Source organism: Salvia hispanica, chromosome 1 (genome assembly GCF_029641045.1).
Source record: "Salvia hispanica isolate PSC_SH4W2 chromosome 1, Shi_PSC_v1, whole genome shotgun sequence".
Lineage (NCBI taxonomy): Eukaryota > Viridiplantae > Streptophyta > Magnoliopsida > Lamiales > Lamiaceae > Salvia > Salvia hispanica.
The window spans coordinates 45,258,038-45,275,283 of record NC_142692.1 but is presented as its reverse complement, the minus strand read 5'-3'; the positions used below and the strand labels follow the sequence as shown (position 1 = coordinate 45,275,283).

The 17,246-nt window shown below is 33.6% G+C and overlaps 1 protein-coding gene across 1 annotated transcript; it reads right to left on the bottom strand.

Moving 5' to 3' along the window:
• Positions 1-4,187: 4,187 nt before the first annotated feature.
• Positions 4,188-8,573, bottom strand: LOC125224125 (polyadenylate-binding protein RBP47-like). The gene is made up of 6 exons (XM_048127481.2): positions 8,055-8,573; positions 6,234-6,738; positions 5,948-6,033; positions 5,738-5,868; positions 4,887-4,983; positions 4,188-4,487 (listed from the first exon to the last, which is right to left on the bottom strand). The coding sequence occupies exons 1-6, from the start codon at positions 8,406-8,408 to the stop codon at positions 4,347-4,349; spliced, it is 1,314 nt and encodes a 437-aa protein (XP_047983438.1). The 5' UTR covers positions 8,409-8,573; the 3' UTR covers positions 4,188-4,346.
• Positions 8,574-17,246: the final 8,673 nt, after the last annotated feature.

Genomic DNA, 17,246 nt, shown 5'->3' with positions numbered 1-17,246 from the left:
TTCTACTCTTTGTTTAGTGATGAATGTGGAGACATGTTTGTGCACTTATATAGCAAGAAAGATTTTAAGTGGATTTTGGGAGGATTGAAAAAGATTGTGATTGAGGCGATGCAAACAGTGTAACTAGTTTAATTTGTTTCATTTGTCTTGGAAGGAAGAGTATTCCACCAAGATAAATAATGAGCGGCGACGGCAGATGCCTAGTTTGTTTTACACCAGCTCATTGCTATTGTTTTCTTCACTTGCTTCAGCTTATTACACGACACCATTTTAGTTACTCAACATTCTTGAAAAAGTATTACAGCAATTGATCATTACTGCCAATACTATGATGTATTTGTAAGTTTTCATCATACCCATTTTAACATCAAAAGTGCAATGAAAAACCATGTTGTTCGTAATTTAATTTTGCAGTTACCACTCCCTCGTTTGGCTTTATGAAGAAAAATAGATGTAAGTAGTGAATGGAATGTAGGTGTCACTATTATATATTGGTTCGTAATAAGATGTGAGTGTAATAATTTAGTACAAGGCAAAATGCATTTAATAAAAATGGAAAACAACAGTGGAACTTTAAATCGCAGACGTACCAAAACTGAAAAATGTGACATTATTTTACGGATGGAAAGGGTATTATTATAGGCTAACAATACGACTTAGAATCAATAATAAACTGGCAAATTTGGAAGTAGTCTTTATAGTTCCTAACTTCTACTCCCTCCGTCCCATTCAAGATGATCACCTTTCCTTTTTTGTTTGTCTCAATCAAGATGGTCAATTTCCAATTTTGGAAATAACCTCCGCTCTCCTTTCTCCTCATTAAAATATTCAACTACTTTTTTCCTCTCTACTTTATTACACGTAACAGCACTTCCTAAAATCTCGTATCACTCAAGAATGTGATCATCTTGAGTGGGACAAAGGGAGTACACAATAATAGTACAAGAATTTTTCGTTCATCATTATAGGTCCTCAAAGAATCAATCAAGAGCAGGTAAAAAACTATAGAGTCATTATAACTAAAAATCTCAATCTTAAGTTCAAAAAAAAAATAATAATATGGGACATTTAATCCTGGACGAGGAAGTATTTGCCTATTAATATATGGACTTTTGACATTTTCTAGTATTATTCCAATATTTTTAAAATATTTAAATATATCAATTTTGAGTTTTTCTAATATCACCCCTAAATTAGTTTTTCTCCAAATTAAACTACATGTTCGTTTGAAATGCAGTAAGTCGAAATAGATTGGTCATTAAAATGATGTTGTTTGATAGAAGAATGCAGTTTGTCTTCAAATAGATAAGCTTTAAACATTTTTCTGGTCTTTTCTCGAACATTTTTTAAATTTAAATACATGAATTTTGAGTTCTCTGGGTTATTTTTCGATTTTTTTTTTCCAAACTTAAATTGATGCGTTTGTCGAAATAAAGTATCTTTATGACAAGTTAGACAGATCACTAAAACAACACCATTTTTAATAAGAGAAGATAATTGAGATTGAGGTATTAGGGGTTAGTACTGTGGCAAACTTGTGCAGTTAATTTATCCATCTCACTTTTTGTGAGTTAATTCTCAAGCTTTAAATGGAGGTTGGCTCAAAGCTTCCTTTGTAGGACATAGTTTCAAAATGTAGATAGTTATATGAACATCTTCAACCCAAAAATCTTTGGTAGATTTTTGTCAATCATCATGTTTCTTGTCATTCAAGGATTGTTAGGACTCCAAGACATGATCATATCAGCCTTTAATGTAGTTTCTATAATTAATACTATTGATTTTTGAAGTATCCTCATAGTCATGACTACATTAGCTGTTTTGAATTTTAATTATGTGCATGCATTTTTTATGTATTATGGGTGACATTAAAATTTAGGATATTTTTATCATAAATACTCAAACATTTCTAATTCCTCTTCTCAATTTTTCTTGACAGGAGAAGTATGGTAGAAGATAAAGATGTGGCTAATGTTTGGTGCAATGAAACAAACATTAAAAAGTTCATCACAAAACATCCAAGTACATTATTATCAGTAATACTTGGGTAGTTAGATAGATAGATAGATAAATATAACGATAGTCTTTGACATCTGATGGCATGTTTAGCTGCTGGGAGGCAGCTTCCCTTTCAAGAAGGAGAAATGCCCAGCTCCTCTTACGGTAACAAACGTCAGGTTCTCGTATCCCACCGCGTATCCTCCAACCTCCCCTTGAGAGTACCATCGGTGCCAGTTGCCACAGAGTCTTAATAGTGAGTACCTGGTTGTTGACACCGATACCATTTTATCCGTGTCGCCATTGTTGGAAACAAAACTCATTTAGTAGTTGACATTTTTTCTTGTACTAGTTTAAATTATTATTTTATTGACATTTTCAAGAGAGAGTATGACATCTTTATCCATCTTGTACAAACAATTCAAATTTAGTAGTTGACATTTTATCTTTGTACTACTATATAGTTTAAATTATTATTATTATTATTATTATTTTATTGATATTTTCAAGAATGAGTGTGACATCTTTTATCTATATTGTACAAACAATTCTCATTTAATAGTTGACATTTTATCTTGTACTAGTTTGAATTATTATTATTTTATTGACATTTTCAAGAGAGAGTATGACATCTTTATCTATATAGAACAGACAATACTCATTTAGTAGTTGACATTTTCTCTAGTACCCATGACCTCCTTGATGACAGGTAAAACTGTCCCTGGACTCAGTCCAAAATACGAGATTACAACATTAAGAGAAACAATTTCGTTCCACGGTGGTAGAGTTATTTTCATTTTTAGTAAAAATCAACACATTTCTTCTCACTTACGTTTTTCTCTCTACCTTTTTCATTTCATATTTTATTCTTCACTTACTTAACTCACCTAACACAATTTTTCTTAAATTGTGTGTCGAAAAGAAATATCTCTACTACTATAAACGTAGGAAGTATTAATCATTGTATATTTTTTTTACATATGATATCATTTTCCACCTGCAAACGTTCCATGGCCCGGGGAGAGCTTCATTGACATTCGCGTGAAGTGCTTGTTGCACTTCAGGCGTGTTTAGGTACGTAAAAACTTACTTACTTGAGCATGGATCAAATGAAGACAACTGTTTTTCAATGCAAAAATTAATTTTGAACGATGAAATTTCGGGCTAGAAACTATAATAAACCTTAAAAATAATACGAGTGGCGTAGTGTAGTAAAGTTTGAACCTTAAAGAGGCGCGTAGGCGAGATACATCCTGATAATGCTATTGATTGGCGTGTTGTCCCTAAGATAAAATAACTTCGTCTCTGAAGTAGCAGCACCGCTTGCAGCAGAGCTACAGCAAACTGGAGTATGACGATGACAGAGCTTCGACGGAAAGATTATTAATTACTCCCTTCGTTCGCGAATGGATTCTAGCACGGGTTTTAATAAATGTTAAGAAAAGTGGGTGGAAGAAAATTAGTGGAATATATGATTCCGACTTGTATATATTAGTTTAAAATTATATGTGAGTGGAATGTGGGGTCTCTTTACCATTTATGGTAATAATGAACCGGGACTCTTATTCGCGGACGGACCAAAATAAAAAAACGGAACTCCTATTCGCTGGCGGAGGGAGTATACACTAACAACATATAATCACAAATAAATACTCACTAAAAATATGAATATAATAATTTAAATTAGCACTGATATATAAACCCCCCTCCGTCCACGATTAATTGACACCAATTTTCTTTTTCGTCCGTCCACAATTAATTGACATCCTTACTTTGAACTCCTTCCATCCGCGAATAGGAGTCTCATTTTTCTATTTTGACACTAATTTTATTTTATGTCCGTCTACAATCAAAAGAGTTCAATCATGGATAGAGGGAATAGTACTTTATAATAGATGTGAGTAGTATAAAATACACTTACTAAAAATTAAAACAAAAAAAAGATTTTAAATCATAAACACACCAAAATAGAAAAATGAGTCATTATTTCACATGAAAGGAATATTAATTATACATTAACTACTTAGAATCATAAATAAACTGGGCAATTTCAATACCATCGGTGTTTCAAAGTAGCCTTTATATTATGAGCCATTCCTATCTAGTGCACAATAATATTACAACAATTTTCTGTTCATCATTATAGTTTCTCAAAGAATCAATCATAAGCAGGTAAAAAACTAGAGTCATTATAAGTAAATCTCAATCTTAAGTTCAAAAAAAAAAAGTAGGCAAGTCTCACGCGGTATATAATCCAGCTACAAAATTCTTTTTTCCCATACATCATCTGGGTTTGGATACATTTTTCCCTCATAAATAAGAGCTCTAAGATACACAGCAGAGCTGGTTTAGCTGACTGGCTGTTGGAGATTTCCGTGTCCATTTGAAGGAGGTCCGTATGAAGGGCTGGCTGCAGCATATCCGTAGCCATTGTAACCTTGCCTCCCATAATAAGCCCCGTTCCACTGACCATTAGCATCCATCCTCGACTGCCAAATAGAACGAAGAAAGTTTAATCAGATAGTTTCATGGGCCGAGAGCGAGGATTGACTAACACATATAAGCAGAGTTGTCTCTGTGGACTGTGGTATCATTCACTGTAAGAATTGGTGTTACATTTCAAAAGTATCAGACCCTCATATGGAAAAAAAATATCGAATTCTAGATTGCAGCAATAGCATGCCTATTAGTAGAAATAGTTTTCAGGTACTGATTAAGTTCAGTTTTTGCTTATACTAGTAAACAGTTTTCAGTTTCTGATTTGGGTCGACAAACTTACTGTATTTTGCCATGACAAGAATCCACTTTCTCTCAAGGCTATATTCGGTGCAATGCGTATACCAGGACTACTCCAATCACACAGCAAGAGTTGAAGGTGAAAGACTTACCTGCTTGTTACCCATAGTTCGACCCCATGAAAGACGAACTGTCTGCTTGCCAATAGTCGTCCCATTTAGTCTCTGAATAGCATCCTCTGCATTGCTCCTGTTAAAGAGACCATTGTCATCCCATGGTTATGCAACCAAATCTCAAACTTAGACAAAGCAACTAGAATTATCGCAACACTGGCCTGACAATAAAAAATTGTACTTCCATGCATATAGATAGGACATACAACTAGTAATAAATGGCAATTGATAGGAAATACAACTACCTATTGAATCCACAATCAGTTAAACGAATATCAAGTACATTTACATAATTAGTCTAATAATGGGGTGTTCGGTTGTCAAGATTAAATCTCATGATTTAATATGTGTCATGTTTGGTTCGTAAGATTGAACCCTACAACTTAATCCTAGATGGATAGTCTCATGATAATTAGTCATAGCCTCCCCCTCCAACTAAAATAATCCCACAACTTAATCCTAGATAGATAGTCTCATGATATTAGCCATGGCAACCGAACGCCACCTAAAAGTATAATTCACCAGTACACGACATCTTTCCATAAATAAGACAAACACATTAAAAAGTAGGAAAAAAATAGAACAGAAGGAAATGCCTGTCCAACTTCAGTTTCAATATCAAAACTGACACCATCTACAAGTAGCAGATTGGGATAAGCACCTCCATCTAGTAACCAGTAATTATGCGGACCAATGAACTTAATTACAAAACCATAATTCTTTTATTTAACCAAACATATATTATGCAATTTTTCATCCATTCTTTTGGCAGGGGCGGATATTTTCATGCAGTCTAGTAGGTTACTAGCAAAAGAAACATCATATTTGACCTGTTTGCGTATTGAACAAATCCACATCCCTTTCCAGCTGGTATTTTCACAGAGAGAACCTCTCCAAATGGAGTAAAAGATTGTCTCAGCTCCTCATCAGTTACATCAGAGTCAAGTCCTCCCACAAATATCTACAAGAAGCATGGGCAATATGATCATGCAATAACTTAGCATTAGCCAAGTGACTCCCACAAGAGGTCCAGGACTTACTGTTGTGTTAGATGAGTCGTTCTCAGGCTGACCTTGAGGGACAACACCATTTGCATATCCACCACCACCACCAGACAATACGACAGCTGAATCAAGAAAGTGAATAAAAATGTTGGTGGATGAGACTACAAAACTCTTATAGAACATGCGAAAAATTTATTCCGCACCCAGAAAGGTATCCTATTCATACTAAATTGGGAATCTTCTGCTACAGTAATATACTTGTGGATTACCAAATGGACAGTAGATAATAAAAGCCAATCTAACATAAATATGTAAGTCGCACCTTGGGAAGAATATTGCTGTTGTTGTTGTGGTGAAGTCTTTTTAGGGGTTGCAACACCAATTCGCATAGGTCTGCTAGAAACATAAACACCATTCATTTCATTCATGGCTCTGGTCTTTTCATTTTCATCTCCAAACCTGACAAACCCATAGCCTTTTGAACGGCCACTATTTGCATCAACCACAACTTTAGCGCCTTTTACAGATGGATATCTACTAGCAAACGTGTCGGTCAACATTGCATCAGTAACATCAGAAGCCAAATCTCCGACGAATATTGACAGATCAGAACCAACATCACCACCATTACCACCAGTATTAGGTCGCCTATCACCAGTGCTAAAGGCTGCCCAGTTCAAGCGAAATGGTTGCTCGGTATTCGGCATGGTGGTCCCATTAAGACTCTGCAGAACTTTCTCTGCTGCTTCATGAGAATTGAACTCAATGAATCCATATCTCTCAGAATGACCTGTCTGCTTATTGCGGATTATCTTGGCTGAGACAACCTGCATGTTTAGATAAAAGAAGTTATTAATATAAAGAGTAAATTAAAATCTTGTAATCAAATACTTCGAGGATTATGAGAGGCAATGATCAACTTATGGATCACCATGCATTCATATCGTTAACTTAGGTCTTCACATAGCGCTATAATGAAATGCAATCTTCAGGGAAATAAAATTCAATGTCTATGACCTATCAAAGGACACATCAAATTTACTAAATAAAATTCAAGTCCAATCAGTTTGTGCAAGTAAGCATTCCGAGAAGGCAACTTACCAGTTACAAAGTGGGTCATTGTAATTTAAAGCATTGGTGATTCTTCATTGCAAGTTAAATCCAACTAATTAGCAGACACCTTTTCAAAACCTTAGTAAGATTAATGAACTAATGTTGTTGAAGCATTAGTATATGTATGTTACTTATACTGTCACTCTGTCAGCCAGACAGAACCAAGTCAAGAAGAGGGGAACATTGTAATGCAGGACAACAAAATTTCTTCTATCTTTAAGGGGTTCAGTACAACGACTATTACAAAGTATCTTCTATTTAAGTCTATTTTAATTATTAATTTCATAATTAATGGGCTAATGTTGTTGAAACACAAGCAAAAAAAAACGATTAGCATCAGACATGGTCATAATACCTCTGCAATATTTATTTCCAACAGACATCAAATGCTAAAAAAACTACTCCCTCCGTTCCATAGTAATGGAGGCGTTTCTTTTCGGCACAGAGATTAAGAAAAATTGTGTTAGGTGAGTTAAGTAAGGGGAGAGTAAAGTGGAAAATGAAAAAGGTAGAGAGATGAAGAGAGAATAAAGTAAGAGAGAGCAAAATAGGTGTGGAAAAATGTGTTGACTTTTACTAAAAAGGAAAATGACTCTATTACTATGGAACGTACCAAAATGGCAAAATAACTGCTTTAGTATGGAACGGAGGGAGTAGTTATTAGTCCGTACAACCAAAATCTAAGTCGTAGTTACAAAAGAAAACAACATTCCCTCTCCTTCCCCAGTAAGGCAATAACTGTTAGTCTGTACAATACACAGGACCAAAGTTTTGGAAACTTGCGTTCTCAATGAACTCAAAAAGCCTTCGGTCTAGCATTAAATTTTCTTTCAGTTTATTTTTACCTTTTATTTTCTTTTTCTAATTTGTCACATACACTCAATTCTCAAACGCAATCAATAAGCTGCGCTAAAGGAATCCAACAAAAACATTACTGTATAATTATATCAACATAACTGCCACTTTTAAATTATAAACACGAAGCATACATCAATCACTATCCATCAAATAAGTAATACTATTTCATTACCTCTCCAGATTGAGAAAAGCACGACTGGATATAACCTTCATCCATCCACGGCTGGAGATCTCCAATCCAGATCGTTTTATTATCCTCGGCGCCGTTCTGAATCTGATTGCCGTGCTTCTGCCCCTGCGCCAGCTGCGGCTGCGGCTGCTGCTGCGGGTGGTAGTACGGGACGTAATGTTGATTGTACATCATGTGCTGCTGCATCGCCATAGCCGGATACTGCATCGCCATCCACTGCTGCTGGTACTGCTGCATCGCCATCCACTGCTGGTGCTGCTGCATCTGCTGCTGTTGCTGCTGCTGCTGCTGCTGGTTGTTGTTGTTCTGGCTCTGGTTCAAATCGCCGCCGTTCATATTGACTCCGCAGCAAAAATTCACCTCTCCGCCCGAGTTCAAATCAACTCCTCCGCAAGAGATTAGGTTACCTCTTCAACCAGGTATTGGATAGATAGGGGGAGAGAGAGGCAGGACTCGGAGAGGAGAGGAGAGGAGAGGAGAGAGAGAGAGAGGGGTTTGCGAAGTCGGCTAGCGAGATAGATAAAAGTGTGTGAGGGATCTAGGGTGGATTGGATTGAATTCAGCGTGTGGCATTGTATTTGACGATGCGGAATCTGAGCCGTTGGTGGGGAGAGGTCATGGATGGTGGCCGTTGATTGGGGAGGTGGTGGATGTGGGACCCGCGTCGTGGTTTTGATCTAACGGCTGGATTTGATTTGGGGGATAACAGCTAAGATCGACTGGATCTGAATTGACGGCTGGAAGATGCTGTTTGGATATTTCTAAATCTAGTTTTAGGGTAAAACTCTACTGGCACACCGGATTTGTGGGATTCCGAGCACATAGAATTTCCTCTTATATCCTTTAATTACTTGTCAATTTATCATTATGATTTATGTGACTATACTAAAAATTTAATATGCTCCTCGCATTCAATAATTCCAAACTTTCAATAATAACAGATTAATAGAGAATTATTATTGATTTAATACAGTGATGAAATTTCGGAACTCAATTTCAGTGGTAGGAAAAGTTGAAAATGTCGGTTAAAGTCAAAACAGTAGGCATCGTCGAAAAATGTCGGTTAAAGTCAAAACAGTTGTGTCGTCATAACCACTATTAACAATACTCCTTTAACGACTAAACATCGTAATATAAAATAAACTACAGTTGTATAATAAGTACTTCTTCCGTCTCATTCAAGATGCCAACCTTTTTCTTTTTAGTTTGGCATGCCCACTTTCTATATTTGGAAATAAATCACTCTCTTCTCTTTCCTTATTAAAATACAGAACTACATTTTTCACTCTATTTATTCCACCTAATAACTTCTCATAAAATCTCGTGCTACAAAAAGATATGGATATCCTGAGGGAACGGAGAAATATTAATTATCTGAATATTTTTTTAAAAATAAAAAGATATTACAAAGTGAAATGTTTAATATTGAAAGTAAATTAACTAGGGGTGCAGGTGTTAAAAGCACTATTTTATTTATGAAAAAATAAAATAAAATGATAAGTAGAAAGTAAAAAAAAAATTGCAAAATTTGTATGAAAACGTGCTTAGAAAATCAAAAAATATTTGTTAATTTTTTTAATAATGTTAAAAGGCATGTAGGTGAAAATGAAAAATAAAGATAATTTTATACGTGAAATAAAAAAATAAAAAATAATCGCATAATAGATTTGGGGCCATGGCCCCAAACTCCAATGTGCATTTATCTCTCATTCAAGAGAGTACGACCTACTTGCAATTTCCAAATTATAAATGTCCGATATTATTCTAACGAGTTTTATCGCTTTTATGTTTTACTATACCTTTTATAATATTTTTATTTTTATCTGTAATATCTATCTGTTCCAACTAAGTTGAAGCATTTATTTTGGACATTAAAATTGAGATATTGATTTAAATGGACTAAATGATGATAAAATAAAATAGGAGAGATGATAAGTAGGTGAGAGAAGTAAGAGTGATTAAATATTACTCCCTCCGTCCTACAGTAACAGTCATATTTTGTCATTTCGGTTCGTCCCACAATAAGAGTCACATTTCACTTTTTCCATAAATGATAAGTATGTATCACATATTCACATTCCATTAATTCATTTCACTCATATTCTATTATTAAACAAATATAAAAACATGGATAACATATTACACTAACTTTTCTAATTTCTTATTCTCCATATTTCTTAAAATTTGTGCCCACATTAAATATTATTTCTATTGTGGGACGAAGGAGTATGGTTTTTGTCAAAAATTGATAATGATTTAAAACATTCCAAAATAAATTAACTCAAATTAATTGGGATTGAGAAAGTAACTCTAAACACATTACTTCATTTATACTCACGTAACAATGTCTCCGTATCATCAATATCTCATATTTTATGAGAAAATTTAATTCGATTGGGTGGAACTTCTCGACAAATTAACTTAAAGACACAAACTTTCAATTTAAAAAAAATTAAACTGGTCTGATAAACAACGTTTAAAAAGATTTTAACTGAACAGAATTCTTCAACAAATGGAATGTGAAAAATTAAAATTAACGTTGATATGAACTGAAAATCAAAATTTTACAATAATATCTGAAAACAAAAACGAATATCAGAAAGTAAAATTTTCTTGAATTACTTATATAAATATGTTGTAGTCAATTAACATATCCAAATAAGTAAATTTAGATATCATAATATCCACTAATAAAAACCAATACAGATATCGTTTGTTTTAGGTATTTGCCAAAAATTAAATAGCGCAGAATTTGGTTTGGTCCTTTCTTCTTTTATGAGTCTTCATAATAGAACATTAAATAGTGAAATCACTCAAGATACTATCATGTCATAGATTTATAAATTATAAATAGTGAAATCACTCAAGATACTATCATGTCATAGATTTATTGGCCTTTTTATGGGCAACTTAAATATGACGCACTACAGATAATAATTTAAGGAAATGTATAGTTACCAACTATAGTTTAGATTGTACTGTATGTCGTAAAAATAGTTTTCTAATTTTTCTTATATAAATTTGTGTATGTACATATAATGAAAACAATATAAAGATATGTATGACAAAAGAAACAGAATTTTATTTAACTCCTCGTTTATGCAATTCGAATTTTCAAATGAAACAGCTAACACCAATTTAAGGAATATTATTGATTTTTATTAATGGAACATATACAAATAGCATATCCCTATGTGGAGTATAGAAATATACTTTATTTTCAATAAATGTCATATTAGATACAGTAGTCTAATGGTTTTGTTGTTGTGTTTTTAACTAAGAGGTGTAGGGTTCAACTCTCAACAAAAACATATTTTTTTTCCATATATTACTTTTTTATTTTACCAATTCATATTTCTTCTTATTATCAAAATAATACTTTTAAATACTTTATGAAATCAAATATTTACTGCTCTAATTATATCAATTTTGTATATAATATTATGAATTATGATGATTTTGAATGTATATAATATTTACAATAATTTTATATTTTTAAATGAGTAATACATATTTGCAAGCTAATGCATGTTTATATTTTATTAACGAAGCTAGTGCTACTTAAATATTAATGTATAATATTATTAATTTTATTGTTTAAAATAATATTAGATAAAATTTTAAATTCCGCTCCCGCTATTTTCGAGGTCTGGATCTGCCACTACATCGATTGTTGGTTTAAGCTTTGAGGAGATTTTGTTGTTTATTGTGGTGCATTATTTACATATATATTGTGGCCTGACATTTATATATATTGTTGTTGGTTTGTTATTTGTTAGTTTTTTTTATACTATGTTTTTTATATTTAATCGATTTTGTTGTTTGTTAGTTTGTTTTTTATGCTATGTTTTTTTTATATTTAATCGATTTTGTTGTCTGTAAATTGTTTTTTATCAAAACAGGCACATTAATTTGTTTTAATAAGGACTATATATTCAAAAATAATGAGTTCATAATTTTGAGATAACAATTTTCTAATGCTTTTGTTGTGATAATATCATCTTTTGCAAAACAATATCCACAAAATATAAAAATTTGGTATTATGCATTTACCCCTTGGCGTTATGCATTTTGTTCATTACAAAAAACTACTCTTTCTCAAATTTAACTTTGAACGCGTGTTGAATCTTCTCCTACTATTTCCTACACGCCTTTGAAGTAATTGAAGTAATTAAGGTTGGATGGAAAACCGAAAACTGTAGTAAGGTAGACTTGCACTTGGTCAATACGAAGATATCTTTGTGCCCCCACCATTTTCCATGTTTAGTTGGTCAAAATGTTCTAAATTTGGGGGTGTGGACCGTGTGATGGTGGGTGTTCGGAGTAGAGGGGGTGGGGGCTACAAAACTTTTGGTCAACAAAGTTGGATGGTTTACATAGTTGGACTATGGTTAGGTGCTTGACATAGAACTTTCAAATATTCCAATATTTAGTGTTGATGGTGAGAGGTTGCTTAGTCTTTATGGTCTTACTGTAATTGAGGGTTTAGTAACATAGTTCATCCATCTCATTTGAATAATTAAATACATACTTTGATTGGTTTGAAAGAAATAAAATGATAGTAGTACAAATCAAGATCAATACCTACCTCGTTAATTTTTCTCTCTTTTCTACTAATTTGATTTTTTAATTTTGAAATCGTTATCCAACCCTGTTTATCAATAAGATTATATTACTACGTTAACCAACAACTCATGATACAACAAAATTTGGTGGGGAGCCCACCAACAATACAATTTGACTTGGTGATTTTTCAACAAGAATGGAATATAGTTTTTTACTAGTACAATTCGACATATGGCAATGTATGTAAAGTCATGAAGACATAAGTGTGGGTAATATATTTAGACTAAAGTCCCTTTTTGGTCCTTAACATATGACGATTTTTTAATTTTAGTTCAAAACACTATCTTTTGAATTATTCGGTCCCTCACAAATAAAAATGGGTCACATTTAGTCCATTTTGGATGGTGCAGTGTAAAACTAACGGTTAACGGATGATTATGCGATTTTGACCAAATTAAGCGTTTAATTAAAAAAATTAATTTTTTTTCAAAAATAATAAATTACTACTATAATTCTAAGAAACCAATTACCTCCGCTGCACCTAAATTTCTAATCTTTTCCCTAACAATCACCTCCGCCGCCTCAATCTCCTCCTGCCCTATCAAGAAAACAAGGATGTGGTCGTCTCCGGCCACCTCGGTTGCATGAATATGAAGAGCAGTCGCAACAACGGCAGCCAAGAAATCTGGCTCTGGTGACTGGTGCGCTGGTGCAAAGTATTTCAACCGGAAATTTCCTTCCTGGAATGTTGAAAATTGGGGCACAATCAAAGTAATCACTAAACTTGACTACATCAAGAGTTGCGCTGGAGATTAGCAATTTGAAATGGACGAGCTCGAGCAACATCCTTGAGCAAACTGAAAAGAATGTTTGTATTGACGGTTTGGTCATGTGCCTCATCCACCATTATCACACTGTAGCTGGCGAGAATGGGCTCTTTGCGAAGCTGTTTACGGAATTCGTGGAGTAACTGTCATGTGTTTCAGAATTGTATTTTTCGATGTGCGGTCTTCGAATCGAATCAAGTAGCCGACTTTGTGCCCTAACTTCACCCCCTTCTCTCAAGCGGCGATGCTCACGGCCGCCACTCGCCTTGGCTGCGTGTATCCCTCCTCGTCAAGAAATTGTGGTATCTGCGTCATCTTCCCGGAGCGGGTTTCTCCCAAATCTACTGGGGTTCTTAGAAATTAATAAAATATAATTATTAACTTAATCCGGTCAAAATCGAATTAAAATTCGTTGACTGTTAAATTTTAACAGTTCCGTCCAATTCGGACTAAATGTGATCCAATTTTATTTGTGAGGGACCAAATAATTCAAAAGATAATGTTCTAGACCAAAATCAAAAAATCGGCATATGTTATGGACCAAAAATGGACTTTAGTTATATATTTATAACCAACTATGTCCTTCATGTTTCAACTCATATTAGTATTTCACAAAAACACAATTATTAATGTCATACAAAATTAAAATATGAGACTAAATGGAGAACCGGAATAGCATTGTGTGCTGTGTTGGATACGTGCAATTTTGATTATGTAATAACGTCGTCCATATTTGAAATTTAATAACTCAATTTCTCATATGAAAATCATCACATGGTCGGAAGTGACTTTTTCAAATTAGGGAGAATTCACTTTGAAAAAAGAAACAGATTAATGGATATAGTTATGAAATATTTGAGAATCGCAAAAACAATAATATATGGTGTAATTTCTTTTGTGACTTCCTGGAATTATACATCAATTAATGAGTAATATTTTAGAATCTGTAATTGTACTTTTCATGGCAAAGCTTGGGCCTGATTTACTCATTTGAAACCAGAGGCCATTAAGATGATCAGATTTTCAGGGGTTAAAAACACGAAATTATTACTAAAAGAAAGTTATTATAGTACTACTATATTGTTTTTTTTATTGAATAAAAAGATCAAACCACCAATGACGGTGACTTGGTGAGCAATAAAAGTTTCAACCCAACCAAAAACGGACAACAAGACGAGGGGTAGAACCATTGAAGGTTGAGGGCATCCACATCGCATCGTGTGGGTGTCTCCATCTCATCCCGGAGCAATGACGGATCCAGAAAACCGAACTCGTGGGGTCGAAAAACAATTAATAATATACTAATATTTAAATAATTATATATATATATATAGGGGTGTACTAGTATAACAACTAATTTTAAAGTTACAATGTACATCCAACCACGTGCTGCCACATGGCACGAAAAATGCAATATTGTATACAGAAAAATGCAATACGCATTTGTAGAAGCTATAAATGAATTTCGGCAGATTGCATTTTTGTTATATGCAGATTGCATTTTTTATTGTTAAGTTTTGCATTTTAGATATTGACTGTTTAAATTGCATTTTATATATAGACGGATTGCATTTTTATATATGAAAATGCAAAACTTAACAATAAAAAATGCAATTTATGTGAAAATGCAAAACTCAACACTATAAAATGCAATTTACATACAACAAAAATGCAATCTGCGAAAATGCATGTACAACTAGATTGCATTTTTGTGTTTAAAATATTGCATGTTTTGTGCCACATGGCAGCACCAGGTTGGATGTACGTTGTGACTCTAAATAAGGGGGCACCCTAGTGCTCCCCTATATATATATTAAAATATTGCATTATTTTTCATAAGCACGGTAATTAAATAATGCTAGTATCCATATTTTTGAAAATATAAAAAAAAGTATCATACAATAATTTAATTTTATTTGTAATTTTACAAATATTATTGTTATATAACTACAAATAAAAATAAAAGTCAAATTAAATCAAATTAATGAATCATACTAAATGACAATTATTTTTAATATTTTACACATTTTCAATTTACTTGGACTATTAATAAAACATTAATTAAATCAAACAAACTGCAAACACGTGTTAAAATACTACGAAGTATTTAAGTTTACAATTAAAAGAAAGAAATAAAATAATTTTGAACTTCTGCAATTTTTCTACCTTTTCCAATTTTCTCATGATGCTTTTTCTCTTTGCTGAAACTATTTCACCTCTCCCCTAATCTTTTTTCTTCAAATTTTCTTCCTCATTTCTCTTCCGTGGACACGAAGAAGCCGAAGCGTGGGATCGGAACTGATGCAGACCGTTGGGTCGACGACTGATTTTGTGAGGTTCTCGGAGGTATTGACAGACCGGCGGTGGGTCGGCTGACCCCACCTGGGTCCATCATTGTCTCGGAGAGACGAGACGACAGCGAGACAGCGATGCAAGCTTCGTCTCGTCGCCATCTCGTCTCCGTCGCGTCCCGCATCTCCTTCCGAAGAGGCAGCTGGCGAGGCGTCTCGCCACGCGCCTTGGCGACGTGACGAGCTGTGGTTCGTGCGTGACGCCCACTCGCCGGCCTACGAGTGGGCGTCGTTTATATCTATTAAAATTTATTTTTTTTAATTTTTTTTTAAATTCATAAAAAATTCAAAAATTAAAATATATATATAACAAAATTCCAAAAATTATACTAGCCGTTTATAGCCATTTTTTTTCAAATTTGTATTTTTCAATTTTTTTAAAGCCTCCAATCACTTCTATTAATACCAAATCATTTCCACAAATTATCCACCATAAAAAAAACTATTTATTCTCACTCAAACACTCTACATTCTTCATCTCTAAACATTTTTCTTCTCCCAAATTGAATCAGTTCATGGATCCATTTGAGCAAATGCGTCTAATAATGGAACAATCGCTAGAAGAAGATCGACGTAGGGAGGAGGAAGCCGCGGCGCGTCATGATCTTCATTAGACAACTCTTTCTTCTGCTTATTTGCCTCCAATTTTTTTAATGGTGTGTTTTTTTTTGTTTTTTTTTATGATTTTAATTATGTGTTTTTATTTTTTTAGGAGTTTAATTATGTGTTTTTTATATTTTTAGGATTTTAAATTGTAATTTTATTTTATTTAATGAAGTGTGTTTTTTATTAGTTGGATTTGTTGAAAATAAAAATAAAAAATGAAATTGAATGAATAGTTAAGAGATGAGATGGTTAAGAGATAAAAGAGATGTAGGTGTTGTCTCTTAGTTAAGAGATGGAGTGAAAAAGTACAGTGGGTGATAAGGCTCGTTTCATGCATTGGTTTTGGGTGATATTATATACTCCCTCCGTCTCAAGGAAGATGACCCCTTCCTTGGGCGGCACGGGATTTTATACAGTTAATTTTTGTGTGTTAAGAGGAGAGAGTAAAGTAAGAGAGAGGGAATAAAGTAGAGATAAATGTGTTTCCATTTTAAGTAATGGGTCATCTTGGTTGGGACAAACCAAAAAGGAAAGTGGGTCATCTTCAATGGGACGGAGCGAGTACTTTTGGAGGAGATAATGCACAAATTTTGAGCTTAAGTGTGCAGAAATCTGCTGGATCCAGGAGTTTGTGCTAATTAACCTGGCAGATGCAAAATAGCTGATTAACCTGACATATACGTATCTATCTCGTTATTAATGATTATATAAATTTTGCATATATTGTTGTGGTCTGTGGGTAAAGTTGTAGAATTCAATAAAGTTTGACTAATTTTTTTTGTAAAATATTTCATCTTTGCTTAAAGCCACTTATATTGTGATAA